At 42.8% G+C, this 20,763-nt stretch overlaps 1 protein-coding gene across 6 annotated transcripts in view; it reads right to left on the bottom strand.

Moving 5' to 3' along the window:
* Window positions 1-12,866, bottom strand: part of VGLL3 (vestigial like family member 3) — a 37,636-nt gene extending 24,770 nt beyond the window's left edge. For all 6 annotated transcript variants that reach the window (XR_007244414.1, XM_048495624.1, XM_048495625.1 and 3 more), the window contains exon 1: window positions 12,486-12,866. Coding sequence is in view for 5 of the 6 variants with exons in the window: in XM_048495624.1 (XP_048351581.1) it covers window positions 12,486-12,683 (198 nt within the window). In the remaining variant the exon portion in view is untranslated. The remainder of the gene's footprint in view (window positions 1-12,485) is intronic.
* Window positions 12,867-20,763: the final 7,897 nt, after the last annotated feature.

The following is a 20,763-nucleotide window of genomic DNA, read 5'->3' as shown; positions in this document are numbered from 1 at the left end:
GAAGGCATTCCATAGGTCAAGCTGCAAGCTCTTAGTGTCATTCATGACACAAATAGGTCTGTTCCACACAGCACAAAAAAGATGTCTGTGGGACGACTTAAAATATGTGACTGCCTTTTTTTTACTCTGTACACCCAAAATAGGACGTCCAGGAAACATCATTAAAAGAGGCAGCTTTTGGTGTGCTTTCCAGACAGCAAAGACATCAGAGGAGAACATAGGTTGTTTCCCACCCAACCATTTTGCTTTCTTGTCAGTTTTACCCTTGCACCTGACATTTATGTGCAGCTGAAGGGATTCTCCCTGCTGTCATTTGCTGAGGTTGCCCCAGGATGTTTGCTCTGCAGGCTCCAAACCTGGGTGGCTTTTTAGCCCAAAAAGCACATAGTTGTACTCAGCTGCTCCTGCTGATTCTGGCAATATATAGTTTTCATTTTTTTGATAAGCTGTCTCCACAGTTATGCAGACACAAATACAAGAATCTTGGCTGCTCAGAGGATCTGTCTACCTTTCATTGACGAGCATTGGGTTGACTTGCCCTCCATGGACCAACAAGTTTTTGTTCTTAATGCACAGAGAAACTAAATCGGTCCACAGAGCCTGCAGGGAACATCCCTTTAGCTGCACACAAAATGTCAGGTGCAAGCTGACCAGAGTTCAAAACAGTTGGGTGGGAAAAATAAGACACCTCCTGAGCTCTGCATTCCGCATAGCCAGGCAGGAGATGTCTTGCAGGTGACTAGGGGGGGGGGGGGGGGAGATGCACTTTGAAGCATTCTCCCAAAAAGATACCTTGAACTGAGAACCCCTTTTTAGCATCTCCAGGACCCCTTATTTAGGCTGTGTGGCATGGACCATAGAGTCATATGGTGCTTTCATACCTTTTTCAAACCATCTTAAACCAAGCAATGCTATACAGAACAAACCAGGATGTACAAAATCTCAATAATATCACAATGACTCATATAGTCAGATGTTCATATTTGAACTGTCTTAGAAATATTTCACCATTCTTAGAACTGTAGATACACTGCTCTGTTGAAGAAAAGGGTCTGGCTACTAGACTGCTTGATGGACCATAAGGTGATTGGTGACTAATGCCATTATGTTAAAAATTCTGTGAAGACTGAGATATATTTTAAAAGGTGCTGGAAAGGGTTTAACACACATGGACTGAATTCAGGGTAAAACTCATGCCAGATTCTCACATTCATAAGCAGGAAGAAGAAAGTGGCAGTTCCTGATATGAAAAAATGAACTGCATCAATTCATAGAGCAGAAGAAGGATTCTAGCTTTGAATTTTACTTTACATTGAAGTCTCTGCAAATAGCAAGCTACTAGAATAGCAGAGAAAAGTCATCACACTTTTTGCTTTTGTTATTTTCTTTGTAGGGAAATATTCCAGAATATGACCATCACAATTCTCTACCTCTGATCTTCCTACATTGCCATTTTCTACATCTGTTAATCCGTTATTTGAATTTGCATCTCCCTTTATCCAGCTTGACCATAATCAAAGGAATGGAACAACATGTATAAAATTAAATAACTAGTCACAAAGTCAAACTAAATGTTACCTACTATGACACGATTCAGTTTGGGGGAACCTATTTCTACTGGGTTCTTTTGGCAGACAGACGTAAGGTGGGAAAGCTAATGTTTCTAAGCATGATGGAGCCCAATTCTGCTCAGGAATGTGATATGGCAGGCTTTGTCCTTCTTTCCCATGGTGTTCTGTTGAGGTGATATGGCTGTGGAGGGCCCACTGTGTCACAGATAATAGGTAGTTTAGTCCAAAGAGTCATACAGATGGAAAGAACATTGGACGTCACCTACTCTAACTTCCTGCTCAGTGCACGAATATACTCAACAGATAGTCATCCTACATCTGTATAGAGACCTCAGATGAAAGAGAGTCCATCACCTCCAGTCTGTTCCACAGTTGCAACTCTTGCCATGAAGAAGTTTTTCGTAATATTTTCGTAATATTTTGCCAAAATCCATTTTCTTGTAATTTCCCAATAGTTCTAGTCCTTCCCACTGGAGCAAAGGTGAACAAGTCTGCTTCACCTGCTGTGTCATTGCCCTTTAGATATCTGAAGACAGTGGTGACCATGTTCCCCCTTTGCCTTCTCTTCTCCAAGTTAAATGTACCCAACTATTTGACATTTTCCTACTTGAATAAAAACACCTTCCTACATTTACTGCATTTTTTAAATTATTGAACAAAATGGGAAAAATTAATTTTCTTTCCTCATAGGTATCTCCAGACTGCTCATCACCTTGATCAACCTTTTCTAGTTTGTCAAGAGGAGAGGCATGGTATAAACCTTTTACTAAATAAATATATATGTTGACTTCTTAAAATATGACATCCAGAAATCAACACAGTACTTGAGGGCCTCAACAACGCAGAACAGGGTGCAAATATAGACCTTTTCAGACAGTAAATTTTAGCATAGTAATCATGTGTAATGAAAGCATGCTTTATGTGCAACTGTCCCTATACCCACAGATCACAGTTAGACTGCATGAGGCAACATCTGTATTTTCAATGTGCACATTATTTTGGTATACATAAATGTGTTCTCTCAAAAATCTGGAGTTACCTTTGCACATATACCTGTTTCCCATATACCCTAACACAAAATAGGTGCTATGCATAATGGGATTTTATGTAGCATATGTTCCCATTACACGTGGTTGAAGAACCAAACTCAAACATCAGAACAGAGCGCACTACTTCTCATGATTTCAACATGGTTCTTCTGTAAAGTAACCCCAATCTGCATTAGCTTTTTTAGCAGCCGCATTACACAGGTAGCTGATGTTCAAACCGTGATCAGCTAAAACAACTAGATATTTTTGCTGCCAAGCCAGGTCTCTCCCACCTTATACAAGTAACTTTGATCATATTTCAACCCAAATTTAAGAAATTTACTTTTATTCTCTCTCTCTCTTTCTGCCTCAACTCGACATTTCTAGGAAGTATTCCGTGCATTAAAATAGCTGTTTCAAATAACATATCAATAATATTTAGAAGTTTAAAAAAGAAACATGGGGAGAAGAATTTTATCACTTTATCTCCCTCAGTTTTACTATTGTGTCCCCCAGCCAAGAGTAAAAGTTTCACTCTGTCCCCCTTGAATATCAATTTACTACAACCAGTTTGGACCTTCAACTTATTATGATAATTTTTGAAAGGTGAATAAGAAAAATTCTCAGGTGACGGGTACTATTGAAGGAGAATACGGAACCTTGTTGCTGGGATCCAGATGTTAGTGCCCAGAAGTATTTTAGTGTTTGTACATAGACACTGGAATTCAGGAAATTAAAGCGCATATCCAAAGTTGCTGCCCATGGAGGAATGCTCTTCTTTTCAAAGACAAGATTATGATAGCATTTGCATTTCATTCATTCCTGTTTCTCATCCTCTCTGTATCTTTTTTGTTTTTGTTTCTTTTTTAATACTCAAACGCTAGAACTAATGATTGGCAGATACATATTTTTATATACAATACTTTCTCTTAAAAACAAAGTATTACTTCTGAAATATGGTATCAGATTTAGGATTTCCAAATATTATATTATATTATTTTAAATTGACAGTACTTGACAGATTATTTCCACTGTCTAGAGTAAAATCAAGATCTGTTGTATTTAATTAACAAGCCCAGGGACACATCTATCTTGATTATGTAAAGCTAGCAGAAGCAATAAAATTCTTTTCTTAAGTTCCTCAATATGTAAAACAAATGCTACACTGCTACACAAGGCCTTAAAAGTATTTACATTTTAAATTGTGATTTTACTCATGATTTATAAAAGGTTGGAAATAATGTAGTAAACAAACTATCTAAACTTTTCAATAATATTGTTCTCCATAGTTTCTTTGCTCTGTTCTAAGGCATCACAATGAGCACAGACTTTTCGGCCCTTTCTGCACAGCGGAAAGGGCGCCTCTCCACCAGCAGAAATTATGCCAGTGGAGGGGAGGGGGCCGTTCGCACGGGAGCGTGCAAGCGGCCCCCGCAGAGGCCAGCACAGAAGAGGCGGCTCTGCACGGAGCCACCTCTTCTGTGTCCTCCCCCCACTCACCTCATCCTCCAGCATCGGTTTGGAGGGCTGCAGGGACCCGCCCTTTCTGCCTTCTGACCTCCAGGGGTCAGAGGGCAGCGTGGGTGGGTTTCAGCAGCCCTCCAGACCGACGCTGGAGGATGAGGTGAGGGGGGGGGACGGGAAAGCGGCACCTTTGGTGTGGTGCGGTTCGGAAGGGAGGTGGAAAGCGGCGCCTTCACGCCACTCGGGAGCGCACAGGACAGCACTGCTGCATTGCAGCAGCGCCGCCTGTGCGAACAGCTACCCAGGGACCGGTGTTTTTCCGTCCCTGGGCTGCTGTTTTTGGCCCCGTCCATTCTTTAAAGGAAATAAATTCACCAAAATGACTGAAAGCCCCTTGCATACCTGAGAGTTCTAGATGTGCATCTCAGCCTCAGAACATGGAACATTTGCTGTACCATCACAATGTTGCAACATGTGTTATTCTGCCAATACTAAAAGCTGATCCATTCATAGTGAAGCAGCAATAATACTAACTGGTGAAAAGTCATCGATACTGTAACCAGAAACAGTCAGCTCTGAAGCATGTTCCATAATAGCAGCATATTTAACCATGGTACAAATACAAGCAAAATACTAGATAACTACACAGGTAAGCCAGGGATGTTCCATGATGCTCTAAAGTCTGTAAAGATAACAAAATTTTCCCAAATTATATCCTGCAATAAAGTTTATAAATAAACAACTCAGAGAGTGCATGACTAGATGTACATGATCAATATTTCACACAAAATCAATTAGCACTGCCAATGGAAGAAATATTTTAAAGATCATATATGAACACATCTGCAGGATAAAGGTATAACTCACAGATGCACACTTTTAAAATTAATTATAATTCTACAGAACTCACATAAGGTGAATCCAGTGTTTTAAAAAGTAGCCTGTCTTGCTTCCAGCTCAGGTTTAAAATCAAGAAAAAAAGTCTGCAGAAACATCAGCAACCTTAAAAAAAAAGATAGGAAAGACATCACCAGAACAAATGATAGATAATTATATTCTTAATGCATAAACTCTGGAAACACAGAAAGTCCATTAAGCTGTATTCTTTTATACTACTTCTAAGAATTGGCAACAAAAGTCTTATTCAAGTCACAGGGTATAAGGATTTGTTTTTTTCTGCACTGTTTCTCCCGCTCTCCATGTACTAAATGCTATCTTGTTTAGAAAATAATTGATTTTATTCTGGTATCTTCTTAGTTTTCTAAAAAGAACATTCTAATTTCTACTTAGATCAGTTGGAAATGTCTGCTGACTGATATGAACAGGAAAATAATTACATTCAGATAAAAAAGGAAAATGGTAGCCCTATGTATATTATCTGCCATCTTGTTGGTATGCTGTTGTGCTGCTTATATTTCAGCTCCACAAGGCAGCAAGAGAGAAGAAGTATCCTTTTTTTTATCTTTTCAGATCTTTATTGGGGCTTTGTGTAAGTACAAATACTCAAGACATTACAGTGGTCTTTACATTTAAGTCCCCCAGATAGAAGAGAGAAAAAAGAAAGAAGATAGTATAATATTGAAAAGGAAAGAAGAAAGAGAAGGGCAAGTGAAAAATGAAAAGTGGGAGAGAGAAAGATAAAGAACAAGAAAAAAAGTTACATTTCCAATCTGTATTTACATTTCTTTGAACAATAAAATATAATCATTCAACAAACTTATGATTGTCTTCTTTGGCTTCTATCTGTACACACTTTAGCGTTGTCATATACAATTATCTATCCAACTATTTGTTTTGGACAGCATAGAAGTATCCTGACAGGTATCAGGGATGCCAACAGAGACTAGAACAGGAATACAGGCAAATGCACAGGCTCTTTCCTGCCAAACAGCTCACCTGCTTTGGAAGCAGAGGCCAAGGCTTTGACCATCTCCCGTAGTAAATAAATCCTCACCAACCAGAAAAGCCACAGACCAAGGATGATGGAGAATCACATTGTTCCTCCATGTAAGTGAACACTGCTGGCTCAGGATCTGCAGCTCTCAAATTTCATATAAGAACACTAAGCACCCATCTATTTTCTCTGGTACAAACTACTAGTCCCTGGAGGAAGCAAAGACAGGGAACTTTCTATTTGTATAGAAAGAAAGAAAAGGAATGTATTTGTTTTTAAAAATATTTTTTAACAATCATGGATGAAGGTAGCTAGACTCCAGAACTTTGTTCTAGTTCTTTAAACATTTTTCTCCTGACCTGAATTATCATATTTCCTTTTTGCGTCTCATTTCCAGATGTCCAATTATTGGTGCTCCTTTTCTATACATTTCCACCAATTAATTGTTAGCTGGAAATAGACAGCGCAATCCGGGGTGGAGGGGAATCCCCCTCTGGAGGCACTGCAGGCTTATGCCAGTGTGTTTGCCCTCTCTGAGGCACTTACGCCAGCAAAGGGGAAAATCTACTGGTGCCTGGCTACAGCAGGGCCTGGGATGCCTAGCTGCAGTATGACCATCTCCCTGCTGGCATCCCCATGCTGCCCAGAGCACAAAGCCAGTGGAGTGGCTGGCAGTGATACACCACAATTTTTGCAACCTATCTCTATTCTCCGTTGGGGGGAGATTCAGGTAGGATTTTGTTTTTTACCTTTGGGGACTTTCTGCTACACAGGACAGCCCTTTGGAGTGGATGGAGCGGCGCTCAAGCGGCACCATCTCCGTCCGCCCAGCAGCTCTGGATTGAGCTGTTAAAGCATCGTCAGGCAAGGGTGGGTAATATATGTGATGAGATGTTCCAGTCATACCATATTAAAGGGAAAGAAAAGAAAGTGTAGGTTAGTACCCTTAACATAAACAACAAAAATTGGCCATTGCTATCCATTTCATAGAAACATCCATAAACATCTAGCATAAGTAATATGTAATACATACATACATATATATATATATACTATGTGCATTATTTTTGCAAAAGAAACTACAGTATTCTACTGACAATCTATCAAGTACTTCAAGTACTTGATACTTCAAAGTACTTAATTTGTAATGGATAAATGCCTCAGTGTTTCATAATCTATTATATACTTCAATTTATATGAGCAAAATCATCAGCTTTTTATAAAATATGTGATAAAATTATAATTAACAGAAAATGAATTTAGAATTATTCTAATACCAAAAGACTAGGCAAACCTATTTTTTTAAAAAAATGTCAAAAATGTTATTTATAAATTAAGATTTACACCTACATCTATTTACACATATTGTTCAATCCTCAAAATAATTCTGGCAAAATAATTTGCAATACATTCATCTCAAATGTTAGAATCATGGTCCCTTCAGAAGTGATCCAGTTTTTTAAATACAAGGACACTTTGATTACTGTTTTATTTTATATGATTTAGCAAGTCCTGATTTAGCAAGTCCTATTTTGTACCCATGCTTACTTTGATGTTTAAGAAAATTTGACAATGCATACTTGTTAAACAGGTAGCTGGCAAGATCAGTTTTGAGAGTGATTAACATCCGCCTGAGGGAATGAGAGTCTATATTCCATTCTTCCTCAACAGATAATAATTGCTTTCAACGCTGTTGTATTGACTTTAACGATGAAACTGTTTAGGATGGCATTATTTAATATGCACCATACCCTCAGCATCAGATGCTGCATTTTCACCAAATTCAACAAGTGAAACAATATGTGGAAGCTGCATACAGATTGCCCCTCATAGAAAGGAGCTGTTCTGGCTTACACTAAATGTAGTTTAGCGACATGGTATTCAACGTACGTTAACATTAAAGGTTGTTAATAAAAGAATGCTAGATTTGAGGCCAGATGAACAAGATTTTGGGAGCACAAGCTGTTAAGAGTCAAATCTCCCTGTACCTGTTCTACTGCTGACTACCATGGCTATCCTCTGAAACAATCTTTAATAAAAAAAAATAGTATATTCTTATAATTCACTTTCTGATTTTAAAAAATAGGAAAAGAGAACTAATAAACGTTTCTTTTACAGATAATTCTGTCAAAGACACCTGAGATTGTAACCAATTAAAAAAAAATTTTTTTAAAAATCCATGTGTGATTTTGTAATTGAAGTATCAAGGCAATGTTTCAGAGGTAGAATGGCAAAGAATATAAGATAGAGGGTTTTTTCCTGTCTATCAAATGTTCTAGAACTATAAATTGTAAAACTGAAATGTAAAATACTTAATGATATTTCCAGCCTAACAGTACAGTCATAGGAACACTTTCCTAAAAGTACAGACCTGAGTTGGATTCTGAGGAGACCTGTTTAGAATTGTTCCCCAGTCTACCAAGTGATATTAAAAAGTAAATCAATATGGATACATATTTTTAAAGGTGCTTAAAATCTTTGATTTACAACACTTCAGTTTTTATGTTCATTTACGTATGTATGTATGGTATGTATATCATTTATAATCCATCTTTCTCTCAGAGATTCATTAAATTAAACCAACAACAACGAGACATCCAGTAAACAGTGCAATTGTATTTGGTTTACATAATTGTGAAAATAAAGCTGGAACCAAGTCAATAACATGAGTCATCATATTATTATAGTCAATAACATGATTTATTAAATTGTAAAAGTGAAGTTTCAGACCTGGTGATGGAAATTGCCATCAAGTCACAAGGCAAGAGACATTTGAAGGTGTTTTGCCATTATCTCTGCATGGGCAGAGAGAGTTCTGAGAGAACTGTGATTGGCCCAATGTCACCAGGCAGGAATTATGTGGAGGAGTGGGGAATTGAACCTCGCTTTCCAACTTAAACTCCACCACTTTAACCGCTACACCATACTAGCTCACTTTCAGAGTTATTTCAGACCCAGGCTAACATAATTAAAGAGGAACAAATCTTGCTTTCCTGTACCGTAGACCTTAAAAGGTTAGCCAAGTATTGCTGGAAGCTTTTGGCAACAGATAAAGAAGAAATAATATAATAGAAACAGGAAGGTTTTCATTTTAGGACATATTTTGTGTGTCACAGCAAATGGTATGAAGTTTTCATGGATAATAATGATAAAGCCTTATGGAATGCAGCAGCAACAACAACAAAAGTATTCACAGATGACTACACTATACTGGGGGAAAGTCAATATTAGTCCCACTTCACCCACGCACAGCTTAGTCTAAAAATGTTGTCAGCCCAATAAGAATTTCCTTATTTACTTCATTACATCTAATACTTAAGTTAAAGCGTAAAATAGTTTTTGATCAGTTTCAAGGAAAACAAAACTTTTGCTTTTTTTCTCCCTTTCCTGCCTTTAGGCTTTTAAAAAGTAATTAAAAACACTAATTGCCAATACTATAGATCAGCTTTTGCAGAAAGCACAAAATTAAGGGTTGGGGAGGGGGGGGTGCTTTAATTGTGAGGTGTCCTAAAGAGTCTGATTTAAAATAGACATGGATCAGGCACAAACATGCCATTGTTACTAATAGTCTGCTGTGTGCCATAGAAAAATACCAAAAACACAGTTCACTGCCCATGCACAGAAAGTACTGTTCCTAATCAAGCACAGAAGAATTCATTATCAAAGCGAATTTATGGAGACATGTAAAACTGACAGCTAGCAATTTAAGATCATAGGTCACTTAAATTTTGCCTCCACATCCCATCATCTTAAATAAATGTAGTCAGGATGACCCTATTGAAATCAATTAATTTTGCTTCTACTATAATAGGCTTGGCAATATGATTCTAAACATATTTATACACAAGTAAGTTCCAATGCGTGAAGGAGCAGAATACAAGTGACTGACAAATGAATTCTTCTTCACTAAAAGAAATATCTAGCATTAATTTGGAATTCTTGGCAACCAGGATGAATACACTGTCATCTACCCAAGGGGGTTGGACTGGATGGTCCTTACGGTCTCTTCCAACTCTATGATGAATGAACAGGGATCTAGTATATTTTATGTCAGCCTAAATGTTCACAGACTAGAATATCTGGCAACTAGACTCTTAGCCCCACTCTCCCCCCTTACACAAACACACAAAAAAATGGATGGAGTAAAACCTTTAAAACAAAATTGGTCGGGTGAAAAGGTCAGCCTGGTTGTACTGGGTTTTTTTTAAACAGCACAGGTGGCTTTAAAATTTTGCTCCTAAACATTACTGCTTGCACATTAATAATGATGTCCCCCAAAGCACAAACATTTACAAGTTTCTTTTTGTAAACAGAAAAATATCTGGGGCGCAAAGAGGACCTCAAAAATCTATTGATTCTGATCTAAGGATAGGGGTGTTTTGTATTTTAACTGGGGACAGATAAATGTTTGAAGTTTTCTAAAAAGTCAGAAGTTAGTAGTTAGCAATGAGATATACAGATATACACTGACTTTTCCCACCACAGCTATACTGAAATAGATTGGAACAGTGCATGCACCCCAAATACAATATGCATATTTTTGTCACACTTCTCTCAAAAGAGTTCTAAAGTGCCACAAGACTACAAAAAATGCTGCAACAAACTTTCTTCTGGAATTATTACTCCTGTAAGGACTCTTTTGGTCTCCAGCCCAGCAATCTCTTTTTGATATCTGATCCCTGGCAATAGCCTGCTTTCCCCACCCTCTCAGACTAATCTCAGCTCCAGTTTGTGACTCCTGTGCATTCTCTGTGCGCTTCACATTTTCTCAGTTGGCCAGCCTCTCTTCAAGCACAGCTCCAGCCACCTCATACCCTGGCCTGATCATAACAAAAGCAGTGGGCAAATCCACCTGTTAAAAGGTAGTTGGTCTGGGGATGCCACCGAAAGACAACATGTTGGTGAGAATGATAATGTTTTACCAAGAGTGGGGGGTGGGGGAGAGAGAGCTGGATTTTCCAGTACTAAATATCGAGTCATTGCTGCTCCTACTTTCCCACTAGGCACTCAGCAAAACCCATTCACTCTGTAGCTCAGTCACACAGCCATTGGGCAGGATCTCCTCATGCACCGTGAACCTGGGCTTCATACTCTAAGGGTCTGATCATTTGCTCCGAAGCACTCTCCTAAGTTCATGGGCTTCTACATAGGATGGTACTACCAGTGTCTTAACAGTCACACCCACATATAAGTCACTGTCTTGAATTCCTTCGGGAGTGAGGCGCCCTATAAATTCAACAAATAAATAAATAAATAAAATAAATTCCAGCTAACATGCACTCATTTGTATGCAATAAGCGGGGGGGGGGGGGGGTCCAAATCCACATCACCTACCTTCTGAGCCTTGCCAATTCCCCAACTTGCTTTAAAAAAGCAACCCAAAATTGGTGTCACCTTCTTTGCCTAACTAACTTCAGAACTGACAGACTGAAACCCTACTCATAAGTTACAGTGAATGCAGACACAATCCAGGTATAATGCACACTTGATTATTATCTGTAGGTGCATTAAATAATTCTTATGTTAGACTCAATGCATGTAGAGCTGAAGATAGGATACAAACCCCACATTTATCCAGGTGCCGGTCCCCGGTTACATTTGTGAATTGAATGCACGCTGGTTTTTTCTTATAAACAAATGTTTGCACATACAGGCAGGAGGTACATGCATTCACAGTAATGTGTACAGGACTAGAGCATCAAACAGAAAAGTTTTTATTTCACTGTTTTTATTTCTCTATTCAAGTAAATATGTATGACTGTTACCAGAGGGAGAGAACGAGACTGTGAGACAAGGGGGGGTGGGTGTCATTCTGCAACCTTGACAAAGGCTGTATGATTTCATAAAATATAAGTAATGATGAGGGAACCATCAGTCGGGTGAATGAAGGGGGAGGTAGTAGAATGAATAAAAAAAACTTCAGACTGCAAGTGAAGGATCATAAAGAATCACTTTTTGGAATAACAAAAGAACAGAGGAGAGCGCTTCCACAGTTTTAAAAACTCCCTGCAAATAGAAGGTCATTACAGCAAGCAAATAGAAGTGGGAGCAACAGTTAAAGCTGCAGGTTATGTGGAGCTGGAATCTGCCACCAAACCCCCACCTCCCCGAAGTTTGTGGCCCACCAGGCATCTGAAGTTTGTTCTCCATCCCACTCCCTCAGCTTTTCCATCTCACTTTCCTGCACCAGGAAAGAGAACTACAGAAAGCTCAAAGTAAAAGTTCCACGTTAGCTCGCTTCAAGGACAAGTACTTGAATCAGTTCATCCAATTACTCTGAGACCTAGGACCATCAGGTGTGGAGTAAGCAAGAGAGGACTATGATGACACAGCATCACAACGGAATATTCAAGGAAGTCCTGTCCTTGCTCATGAAAAACAACACTTCCTCTGGATTCCTGATCCAAAATTTCCCGCTTGCCTTGCTTCCCGCATCCCCTTTGGCTTCTGGAACGAAGAGGCTCCCTCCGCCCTGGCTGCATCGCTCAGCCACCCTCCCCGCTTCGCCGCCACTCGCGGAATTCTCACCTGTTGGCTCTGCACGAAAGGCAGCGCAGGAAAGGGGCAAGGAGCTGCGGAACAGGAGGCTGCTGCCACCGAGCTGGGCAGTTTCAACTGGGGCGGCTGGTGCCTCGCCACGTCTGAACAACTCATGGCAGCAGTGGGACTGGCTACTGCCACTGTCCGGAAAGATGCTTTCCAGCCGCGACTGCTTTTCCCAGGCATTGAGGGGTCTTCTCCCAGTCGGGGATAGAGCGAAGTAGCGGAGGCGCCTTCATCTTCAAGAGTCGCAGGGAGTCGCTCGGGCGCTTATATAGAAGTGCAGCAGTGGCTGCAACGCGGGCTGCGTAGCGGGGAGGAGGTACCCCAGCCCCGGGGAGGCAGCGAAGGGCAGAGAACCCCTGCCACACTGATTACCATACACACAATGCGTGGTTTGCGTGCTGCGCCAATGGCCAGCGCCCAGAGTGCGGGGCAGCCTGTCCCAACTTTGGAAACTCCACCCTGCTCCCTTTGGATTGGAGCAAAGTTTGAGCTGCCACAAAGTGGGCTCGAAAAGGATTGGCCTAGAACGAAGGCGAGTCAGGGGATGAGCAGACCCCGCCCCTTTTTGTGCAGGCTTCTTGCGCAGGCTGAGGCAGTCGGCTGCGGCTGGAGAGACAGGAGTTGTTGGAAGACGAGCGGACGAGCTCATTTCCCCAGGGGTTTAAATGGGAGGCACAGCTCCATCCCCCGTGGTGCCCCGGCTCAGTCCAGGGCAAGCTCCTAAGACAGTGCTTTTCCATCTCACGCCGAACCTGGGAGTGGTGGGGCAGGTAGGAGGAAGTGCCAGGTATCCGAGAGGGGAGGGGGACAACACCTTGCCAAACATGCAGCCCCGATGTGTCAAAGGCCCCTTCTGCACATGCAGAATAATGCACTTTTGATGCACTTTGCAGCTGGATTTTACTATACGGAATAGCAAAATCCACTTGCAAACAATTGTGAAAGTGGATTGAAAGTGCATTATTCTGCATCTGTGGAAAGGGCTAAACATGCAGCGTGGGGCTAAATCAGCACACTTAAGAGGGCGTAAGGCAATCCTCCCTCTCCCAATCAGTCCATGACCTCTCCCGCCAGTCCATGACCCACCCCATCCCACTTGACTGTTCAGGCACCCACCCCCATCCTGTTGCTGACTGGCAGTACAGTCACCCACCCCTGTTCCCAGTCTGCCCTCCAACCCTGTGACAGTCTGGACTGGCAAGCACTCAGTGGACTCACCAGCTGAGGCAGCCCCCCCCCCCCCCCCCGGCTAATTTGGGCTAGTGAACCTGCCAGATAAGGAAACCAACATCACTCCGTCAAGCGCCAGCCACCTTTCCCAGTGCCAATCTGGTCAGGCCAGCCTGCTGTGGGATCACCAGTGCTGAAGCCCACAACCACCCCACCTGAAGTGCCAAACACCTCCCTCAGTGTCTTTCTGACTGGCGAGCCCACTGTGAGCTCACCAGTTGAGGCAGCCCCCCTCCCCTCCAGTGCTGATACAGGCTGGTGAGCCTGCTGCATGCACACCTGCTAAAGCAGCCACACACACCCCACACACACAAGTTGTGACCAACTCCCCCAGTACTGATCTGGGCTGGTGAGCCTGCTTTGGTCTTACCAACTGACAGAGCCAACCACCCAGTGCCTATTACCTCACCTAGTGCCAGGACAGGCTGACAACTGATGCAGCCACTCCCCAGTGCCAACCATCTCCCCCACCCCCAGAGTCATTCTGGACTAGCTAGCCTTTTGCAGGGCCATGAGCCGTCGCAGCCACTCTGCCCCAATGCCAACTATCTCTGCCAATGCCGTTCTGTATTGGCAAGCCCACTTCTGATCTGGTCTGGTGTGGCTGCTGTGGGCTCACCAGTTGAAGCAGCCACCCCCTGTAGTGCTGAGCACTTCCTCCAGTGTGGTTCTGGGCTAGCAAGCCCACTGTGACTATCTGGGCTGGCAAGCCTATTGCAGTCTAGCCAGCTGAGACAACCTCCTCCCTGTTCCGACCACTTCCCCTAGTGCTGATCTCGGCTGATGAGGCTGCACTGAGGGAGGTGGGTGCCTCAGCTGGAAAGTCTGCAGAGGACTCACCAGCCCAAAATGGCACTGGGGAGGTATTTGATACAGTGTGTGGGGGGCGGGGGCTGCCTCAGCTGGCAACCTTGTAGCAGGCTTGCAGCCCATATTGACACTGGAGAGTGTGGCTATCCTTGCTGGGGAGCCCTGGGGGAGATTGTGGCTGTCTCAGCTGGCAGCCTCACAGGTCAGATTAGGACTGAAGGAGGTGGTATGCACTGGGGATGGGGTGGCTGCAGTGGGCTTTCCAGCCTGAAATGGCACTGGGGAAGATGGTCAGCACAGGCAAGGGCTGCCTCAGCTGGTAGGCCCATAGCAGCCTTGCCTGCCCAAATCAACATGGGGCGGGGCAGGGTTGGTTTCCTCAACTGGCAAGCCCCCAGCAACCTTACTGGCCCAGATATCAGGAAGGGATGAGAAAACATCCTGATAAAAATGGAAGGAGAAGGTCTATTTTTACAGGTCTTATCTGGCTGAGGAAGGGGCTGTCACATGTGAGCTCCATTTTGATGGCCATCACTGCCATGTGTACAAGGTTGATTAGTCAACCCTATGAAAGCTAGTTACTGGGGAACAGGAAATACTGAATCTGGGTGGAGCCTTAAAACAGCAATGCAAGAAGGGAAACCAGTATTGGCCCTCTCAGCAGTTATTCCTAAAATGACCACTTGATGGCAGTTTACTGAAAGAGAAATGAGAAAAAGAAACCTTCCAAGGGCTGGATGAACAGGGAGACCAGAATGTCACCAGATGGAGATTCAGGAAAGATGCTGGAAACTTAGACACCTTGGCGGACCAGACAGAGCAATGTACAAGGGTCAGTGGTGCCACTCCACCACATTATGCATAATCCATTTCTGAACTACACCAACCAAAACAGTAAGGAAATTGTAGAGAGAGTGGCTATGTTAGCTTAACCATCGCCATTTTGTATGCAGTTATTAATGTAACCGTTATTGGTGAACTTTGTAATAGTTCAACATCACTACCACGGTCTTGCTGGCCTTAATAGTTCTTGAAATTAATTGCCTGTCTTTGGCTTTCCACCAGCTTTCCCATCCTGGTACCGAGTAACAGTTAATTGAAGGTCTTGGCCCAGCTGCACAATGTTTTGCTAACGGTTGGAACTTCAATAAACTTTCAGCCACAACACCTGATAAGAATGAAGAGTTACATCACCTGCTTTAGTTAATTGGCACTAAGTTGTGATTGGTTTATTAAGATCACCTGATGTACAATTTCCCTATATCTGCCTTTCCATATTGTAAAAGAGGCACCCCCTTTTCCCGTCTTCCCCCCTCCCTTTTTTCCTCCCAATACGCAATGCTACCTCACGCTGACTAGAAGCTGTCTATTGAGTTATGAGAGCTGCTTCATTTTTCCTCTCACCTGCTAAGCAATGGAGAAGTTTTACATTTTGATTTTAGTAGGTTCAGTAATTTTGTCTCTGCTTGCTTTTATTCAATTGATTGTATGCATAGTATGCCATCTGACTATCGTTTGTTGAATGATGCTAAGTTCAATAAACTTTAAGAACTTGTTTTAAAGAAACAGTCTCCTTTTTCTGAGCTGTGTGAATGTTCAAAATCCTAACCCACGTTTGAGGAGAGTAGGTCACTTTCGTCCTCTACATGGTTGGCAGCGAGGTGGATTTTGAAACACGCTCAATATTTGATTTTTTGATTGGCAAGCAGAGACCTGATAGACAGCTCTAGCATGGAAGATCAAGGTTTTGCTTCGGATGAACCAGTGATTGGACCTCGCCTCGGACCGGAGTAGCTGAGTTACAGGTCACACTGGAGAATTCCAGGAGAAGCGTGGATATTACATCAGCCGCAGCCTGGAGTAAGCAGCAGAATGGCAGCCCAGAGGTCTGGAGCTGAAGAACAGCTGTTGGATGGCGCAGGGCTGGATGAGGACGACCCAGGGATGCCAGTGCTGCGTTCCAGAGAGTTGTCCGGAGCCAGTGCAACCAGACGAGACAGTTTGGAGACAGATGACTCCTCAGTACCGACCAGCACAGAAGGGTGGATGAGAATGATGCAAGCATTTATGCGTGCTCAAGAAACCACCATGCAGTTGCTGATACAAGATCGACGCAGAGATCCATCTGCGGCCTGGCAGAAAAAGCAATTCCCGCGCTACCAGCAGGGTGAGTCTGTGGAGAGTTTTTTAGCCCTGTTTGAAGCTGCCCTAAGAGAAAATAGAGTTCCTGAGAAGGACTATGTGCAGGCCCTATGGCCGTGCATATCCGGAGATTTGGCCCAATTGCTGGGGGAGCTCACTCTTGGGGAGGAAGCGAGTTTTGAAAATTTTAAGAGGCAAGCACTAGCCAGATTTGGGAAGACAGAAGGTCAGCTGAGAGAAGAATTGAGGAAAGCCTTCCCAAAGAATAAAGAGACTTATGTCGCTTTTATATGGCTAGGCTGAAGCTTACAGTTCAGCAGTGGTTCCAGATCTGCGAATGTAGAGACTGTGGAGGAAGCTGGCCATCTGATTGCTTTCGAGATCAATTTTTCCAAATCCTCCTGGAGATATCTGGCTATGGTCCAAGCAAGAGAAACCTTTGATTTATCTGAATTAGCTGCCTTTGCCCGATCAGATGGCTACCATCAAGAATAAGGAGAAAAAAGCTCTGAATTTTTTCACCGGGAAAAAGGAGCCGTTTGGAACTAACCCCAGAGATGTGAGTTCAGCTGGCAAGGAGGGAGTTAAGGCTCCGTTCCAGAGAAAAGAAACTCCAGCAAAGCCTAGCAAGCCGGTCGAAGCCTCTACGCCCAAGAGCGTTATATGTTTTTCCTGCGGGGAAAAGAAGGCCACTATAAAAACCAGTGTATGGAGTCAAAAAAAGAAGCAAAGGTCAAGTAGTTGGAGGCTGACCGAAGTCCTCATGCACACTGAAGATTGGGAAGGGAAGCAGCGGATCACCCAGCAGCTCCGTGCATTCCAGTGAGGGAGGAAGAGCCGGTTACTACTATGATCAAGCATTCCAAAAAGCCGTGGCCTGACCCTGAACTGTTGGCTCGGAGACGTGCCGTGCTTGCGAAGAGAAACTCGCCCTACTGACTTAAACCCGATGGTGAGAATGGGAAAATTACAGCTTGTTGATATAGACTGGGTTATTTCAAAAGACCAGAGACATTGGGTGGGAGCCTTTCGAGCCATGAAAGTCTTGCTTGGGGGCAAACTTTGGGTGGAGGGTTCGGTTGACACGGGTGCTGATGTGAGCTCCATTAATAGAAAATTGTTGGAGCAAATAGATCATAAGTTAGTGGGGAAAATTCAGGTGACTCCCTATGAAGGTCCTTCTATGTATTTAGATCTAGCCATGTTACATGTTCAGACCCCTAGAGTAAAAAGAAATATGTATGTTATAGTGCATGACACATCTGAAACACCCTTCATAGTAGGGGCAGACTTACTCTTTCAGTCCAGCCGGATGAAGGCTGTAGTTACTAGATCAAAGGCAAAGAATAGAGAGTCTGCCAATGCTAAGAAGGGAATAAAAGATGGACTGAAGAAGCAGTCTCATTTAAAAGAGTCGGAGAGTAAGGGTGAAAAGTCTCAAACTATGACCCCCCAATCAGCTAAGAAGAAGGAAGTTTGTTATCAGAGGGAGAAATCCGGAAATGGGTTGGGGGCGAAGCGAACGGCTAAGGTTGCTCCGAAGGAGTTAAATTTGCAAAGCGAAGGGAGGGAGCATAATGACGCTCCTGGCTTAGTTTCCCCGGCAACAGAGGTTGAGGCTGTTCACCCTGAATCTGACCATGCTATAACTCATGGAGTGTCTGAAGAGTTTAAAAATGAACAAAAACTCTGCCCTACTTTGGAAGAGTTACGTGACAAGGCCATGGTTAACTCTGAAAATGTGTCCAAGGAGAATCCTGAGAGATTTATATGGCATAATGGTTTGTTGTATAGGGAACGTTGGCTGCCAGGTTATTCAAAGGAAGGAGAAGTTATTTTGCAGTTAGTCGTGCCGAAGAAACATCGAGAGGAAATTTTGGAGTTGGCTCATAGTGTGCCATTATCTGGTCATTTAGGTGTAAAAAGGACTATGGCTAGGACTCAGAAGCAGTTTTTTTGGCCTGGCTTGACTAGAGCAGTGAAGGATTTTTGTCGAACATGTGATGTTTGCCAGCGAGTCGGTCATGCCACTGATAAGACTCGGTGTGAGTTGAGACCTTACCCAGTAATTAGTGAACCTTTTGAACGGGTCAGTTTGGATATCCTGGGCCCTCTGCCTAAGAGTAGCTCAGGAAAGAGATACATAATGGTCATGGTTGATCATGCCACGAGGTATCCTTGTGCATTCTGTCTGAGAAATATCACTTCTTTATCCATTGCAAAGGCTTTGATGGAATTCATATCCATGTATGGGATTATGAAAATCTTAACAATAGATCAAGCCCCAAATTTGATGTCTCAAGTGATTCAAAAGTTTTGTGAACTGGCTGAGGTCCAACATGCCCCAGTAGTGGCATACAATCCTCAATCCAATGGGTTGGTAGAAAGATATGTACAAAGCTTTGGTAGGTTGTTGAAATCGTATGTGATCACTCATTCCAATTCTTGGGATCAAGCTATTCCTTACCTGACTTTTGCCCTTTGTGATTCAGTTCAGGAAAGTTTGGGATTTAGCCCGAATCAGTTGTTGTTTGGCAGAGATGTCAGAGGTCCCCTGAGTTTAGCCAGAGCAAATTGGGAAGGCATGACTGATGACTCTTGTCCCAAAGATGTGAATGGTTATTTTTGTGACCTTCAACGTACGGCTACAGGATGTTAGGTCAGTTGCTGCAGACAATCTGAAGCAGGCACAGAAAAGGCAGAAGGCTTACTTTGATGCAAAAGCCAGACCACGCACTTTTGGAATTGGCGATAAAGTGTTGTTGTTATCTGTGGACAGTCCAGTCAAATTGGAAGTTGTTTGGAAAGGGCCTTATGCTGTAATTGCAGTGCTGCCCAATGATAATTATGTGATCCAGGTAGAGGATGTACATGCATTACGTGCATGCAAATAGGTTGAAACCTTATTGGGAAAGGGCTGCTGTGACTTTCCTGTACAGGTTAGTTCAGATGCTGGAGAATTTTTCAGAATGGTGTTTTGATGAAAAGGCTGACGTCAGTAAGGTGCAGATTTCTGATCGTTTGTCTGCTGAACAACGTGATCAAATAAAATCCTTGTTACAGAAGTTTGATTCACTGTTCACTGAACGCCCCGGTTTAACTCATCTAATCTCACATCATATTGATACCGGAGGAGTTGCCCCCATTAAGACCACTCCTTATCCATTGAATAATCATATGAAGCAAGTTGTGGAGAAGGAAATCAAGCAGATGTTGAAATGGGGTGTTATTGAACCTAGCCAGAGTGCGTGGGGAGCGCCTATTGTATTGGTGAAAAGAAAAGCAAGTGTCTGAAGGTGACCCTGAGTTCAGACTTTGTGTCGATTTCAGAAAAGTCAACGCAGTGACAGGGCTCGATCCGTACCCCACACCGCGATTAGAGTATCTCGTAGAGAAATTAGCCAGTGCCAAATATATCAGCACTTTAGATTGTTCAAAGGGGTATTGGCAGATCCCTTTGACTGAGGAAGCTTCTGAAAAAACGGCTTTTGTGTGTCATTCTGGTCACTTTCAGTTTAAAAGGATGGCTTTTGGGCTAAATGGAGCCTCAAAAACTTTCCAACGGCTAGTTGATAGAGTTCTCGTTGGTTTGGAATATGCTTTTGGGTATCAGGATGATATTGCCATTATGTCTGATTCATGGGATTCTCATTTGGAACATGTACGAGTGGTCCTACAAAAAATCCAAGAGGCTGGCTTGACTTTAAGGCCTGACAAATGTCAATTTGGATGGAAGGAAGTGGTGTACCTTGGTCATAATGTTGGCAATGGTCAAATCAGGCCTTTGGAAGCTAAAGTTGCAAGTATAACAAACTGGCCCAAACCCACTACTAAAAAGGAAGTTCAATCCTTCCTAGGATTGGTTGGATTTTATAGACGGTTTGTGCCTAAGTTAAGTGAGATTGCTGCTCCTTAACAGACTTGTGCAAAGAAAGCTCCTCTGAAAATCATTTGGAGTGACAAATGTCAGCAGGCTTTTGATGGGAGCGGCTATCGCATTATGCCCCAGTTTTAGTAAACTCCTAACTTTGATAAGCCTTTTGAAGTCTACACCGATGCTTCGGAAAGAGGTCTTGGT

The sequence above is a fragment of the Sphaerodactylus townsendi genome, linkage group LG04 (assembly GCF_021028975.2).
Source record: "Sphaerodactylus townsendi isolate TG3544 linkage group LG04, MPM_Stown_v2.3, whole genome shotgun sequence".
Taxonomy (NCBI): domain Eukaryota; kingdom Metazoa; phylum Chordata; class Lepidosauria; order Squamata; family Sphaerodactylidae; genus Sphaerodactylus; species Sphaerodactylus townsendi.
The sequence above is the reverse complement of the archived record's forward strand: the minus strand, read 5'-3'. Positions and strand labels throughout refer to the sequence as shown.